At 40.8% G+C, this 2500-nt stretch overlaps 1 protein-coding gene across 1 annotated transcript in view; it reads right to left on the bottom strand.

Moving 5' to 3' along the window:
* The window catches only part of adgra1b (adhesion G protein-coupled receptor A1b), a 135864-nt gene that overhangs the window by 79293 nt on the left and 54071 nt on the right, over positions 1-2500 (bottom strand). The window contains exon 8 of the mRNA XM_076285985.1: positions 482-646. Coding sequence (XP_076142100.1) covers positions 482-646 — 165 coding nt within the window. The remainder of the gene's footprint in view (positions 1-481; positions 647-2500) is intronic.

Raw genomic sequence — 2500 nt, 5'->3', positions numbered from 1 at the left:
ACCCCTTCCTTGGCAAAACGTCAACATGTGAATACATTGAGCCAATCATGTGGTGTGATGTGAATACATTGAGCCAATCATATGGTGTGTTGTGAAGACGTGCCAATCATGTGTTGTGAGCTCGCCGCTGGAGCAAGATTGCGCCGCTGGAGCAAGATTGGTGTCGTGAAGCCTTGCGCACGCGCAGTTCGACCCAAAGACTGTGCCCGATGAGTGCCCATAAAACGTTGGTATATGGCCGCCGAGTGGAGGGACTTGCCTAAAAGGACTTTGATGTAGGTGACAAAGTGACATCTGCACAACAGTAGGCAGATCTGAGGCTCCCTGACCTCTCTTTATTACTGATTGATGTACCTAATCTAAGCAAATCATCAATAAATAATCAATAACAACAAAGCTGCATAATTCTGTTAAAAGCCAGTGGTTTGATGGTGTGGTTCAACACGGTGCTCATTCCACATTCCGTCTCATCCATGCCCACCTGAAGTCTCCTTTGTTACCGCTGACTCTCTCCGCCGCGCAGTACGGCGCCGACGTCTCCAGAACCACAATCTCCATGTTGCGCGAGCTGTTGCCACGGGAACTGGTCACGTGGCACTGCCAGATGCCGGAAGCGCTGACATCGATGTTGGACAGGATGAGTTCGCTGCGGGACAGAGACGAGGCAGGCTGTGAGCATTGCGGCCTTGCAGAACAGCAGACCACATGGTGCTAATGAGTGTGTGTGTGTGTGTGTGTGTGTGTGTGTGTGTGTGTGTGTGTGTGTGTGTGTGTGTGTGTGTGTGTGTGTGAGGATCGAGGGAGGCCACCCCATCTGTATAATTGAACACACACTGAGAGAAAAGAAAACAGTTTTCAGCGCAAAACCCAGGAAGTTTTCTGTGGCAAAATTACTAAATGAACAGGAAACGTGAATGTTACTAACCCTAATAACTCAAACGTGTGAAACATGCCAAAGGGCCAGCCAATCAGGCTCAGGTGTAAACAGATAAAAGGCCTACAAAGATCTACTTAATGAGCTGACAGTAGTGAATCACTCTTGCTGGAGCTATATCTTATGTAGCGTGACTTTACAAATGTGAAGATGTGATAATAATTAACAATGAGAATCATAATTTGCTATTAAAATATTTTTTGTCATATTACTGCTTAAATCCAGCTTGCTCTAAAACAAATAAAAATGTGCAAATGCTGCAAGATAGTGATAGACAACCAGTGTGAAACAAGTTAGACTTATAATGTTTAAAAACTTAGAAGCTTAGAATTGAAGTGTGTTTTCTTAATTAAAAGCATAAATTGTTTTTTTCTAGAATAATCTGTTATGATTTTGCTTAAACTTAAAGAGTGTTTTTTCTTAAATATATATAAGAAAGTTTGCTTATAAAACTTAAAATGTTTTGCTACATAAAATGTGTTTGCTTAGATATGAAAAGGTTGTGTTAGAATTAAAGTGTGTTACTGTATGCTAAATGAGATGTGCTTTGAACAAAATGTAAAGACAGAATGTAAGAACATAATGTACCAGCTGTAAGAAACTGTCAGCAAAACAAAAAGCTGACTGGCAACCAAACAAAAACCAAAAAGCAGAACCAATATTTCATGGCAAGACACAATACCAAATTTGGACATGTTCTATCTGACCGAGAAGGGTATAAAAAGAGAACGGCCCCTTGTTCAGGGCTTTTTGATCTTCTTTTTTCTTTGGATCGAGCATTTTGCTTTTAGACTTAGACAGTTTTCTTTCTTTGTATTTTTTATTTTTTATTTAATAAAAGTCAAAATCCTAACCTTTGATTAGGGGTTTGTAAAAAGGCCGTCTAGCGTTTTCTCGTATTTTTCTGCCTCTCCTGTGTTGCTGAGAACCCCGGATGCCTTGCAATAGGGCCTCTTGCTCCAAAGATTTGACATCGCTCCGGGTAAGTAAGGCGTCCGTTTGAGGGCTACTTTCTAAGACACTGTATATGGGCAAAAAATATACTGCACACGCACTGACACACACAGGAGTAGAGAACTCAGCCAGGCATTTAGGAAGGAAAGTCCTATGCTCCAGGGCAGACAAAAAACCAAATAGGCTTTGTTAGCAAATTTATTTGTTGTGAAAAATTGTTTGTGAAACTAAGGTCTAGGACCCGTTGTGGTCTAAACGCACATCACACACCCAAGCGAGGATACGGAAATCTGTCTGATAAATACATGTGTATTTAGAGATAGGACTTAAACGGTTATAGATCGATCCGTTGTGGTCAATTGAAGTGCTTATATGTTACAAGAATTGTCATAAAAAGGAGCTTTAATTTAATTTTGACAAGAATCCCCAAATAATAGGGTAGTTGATTTTCTCTCAAATCTGGACGGCCAGACGAACGTCCGTAGTGAGTTTTTGACCTCTCTCAGATTTTGATGACAAACAACTCTTGCAAATACAGCTCTGAATTTCTTCCTCTTTTAGTGAAGTTAACCACATATTGAAGTATGAACCAAGGGAATAGGGAACAGTGAC

Source organism: Alosa pseudoharengus, unplaced genomic scaffold (assembly GCF_046254945.1).
Source record: "Alosa pseudoharengus isolate Yale_2024_CS ecotype anadromous, Long Island Sound unplaced genomic scaffold, YU_APseudo_1.1 YU_APseudo_1.1_scf_15, whole genome shotgun sequence".
NCBI lineage: Eukaryota > Metazoa > Chordata > Actinopteri > Clupeiformes > Clupeidae > Alosa > Alosa pseudoharengus.
Note: the sequence above shows the minus strand (reverse complement) of the source record. Positions and strands in the feature narration are given on the sequence as shown.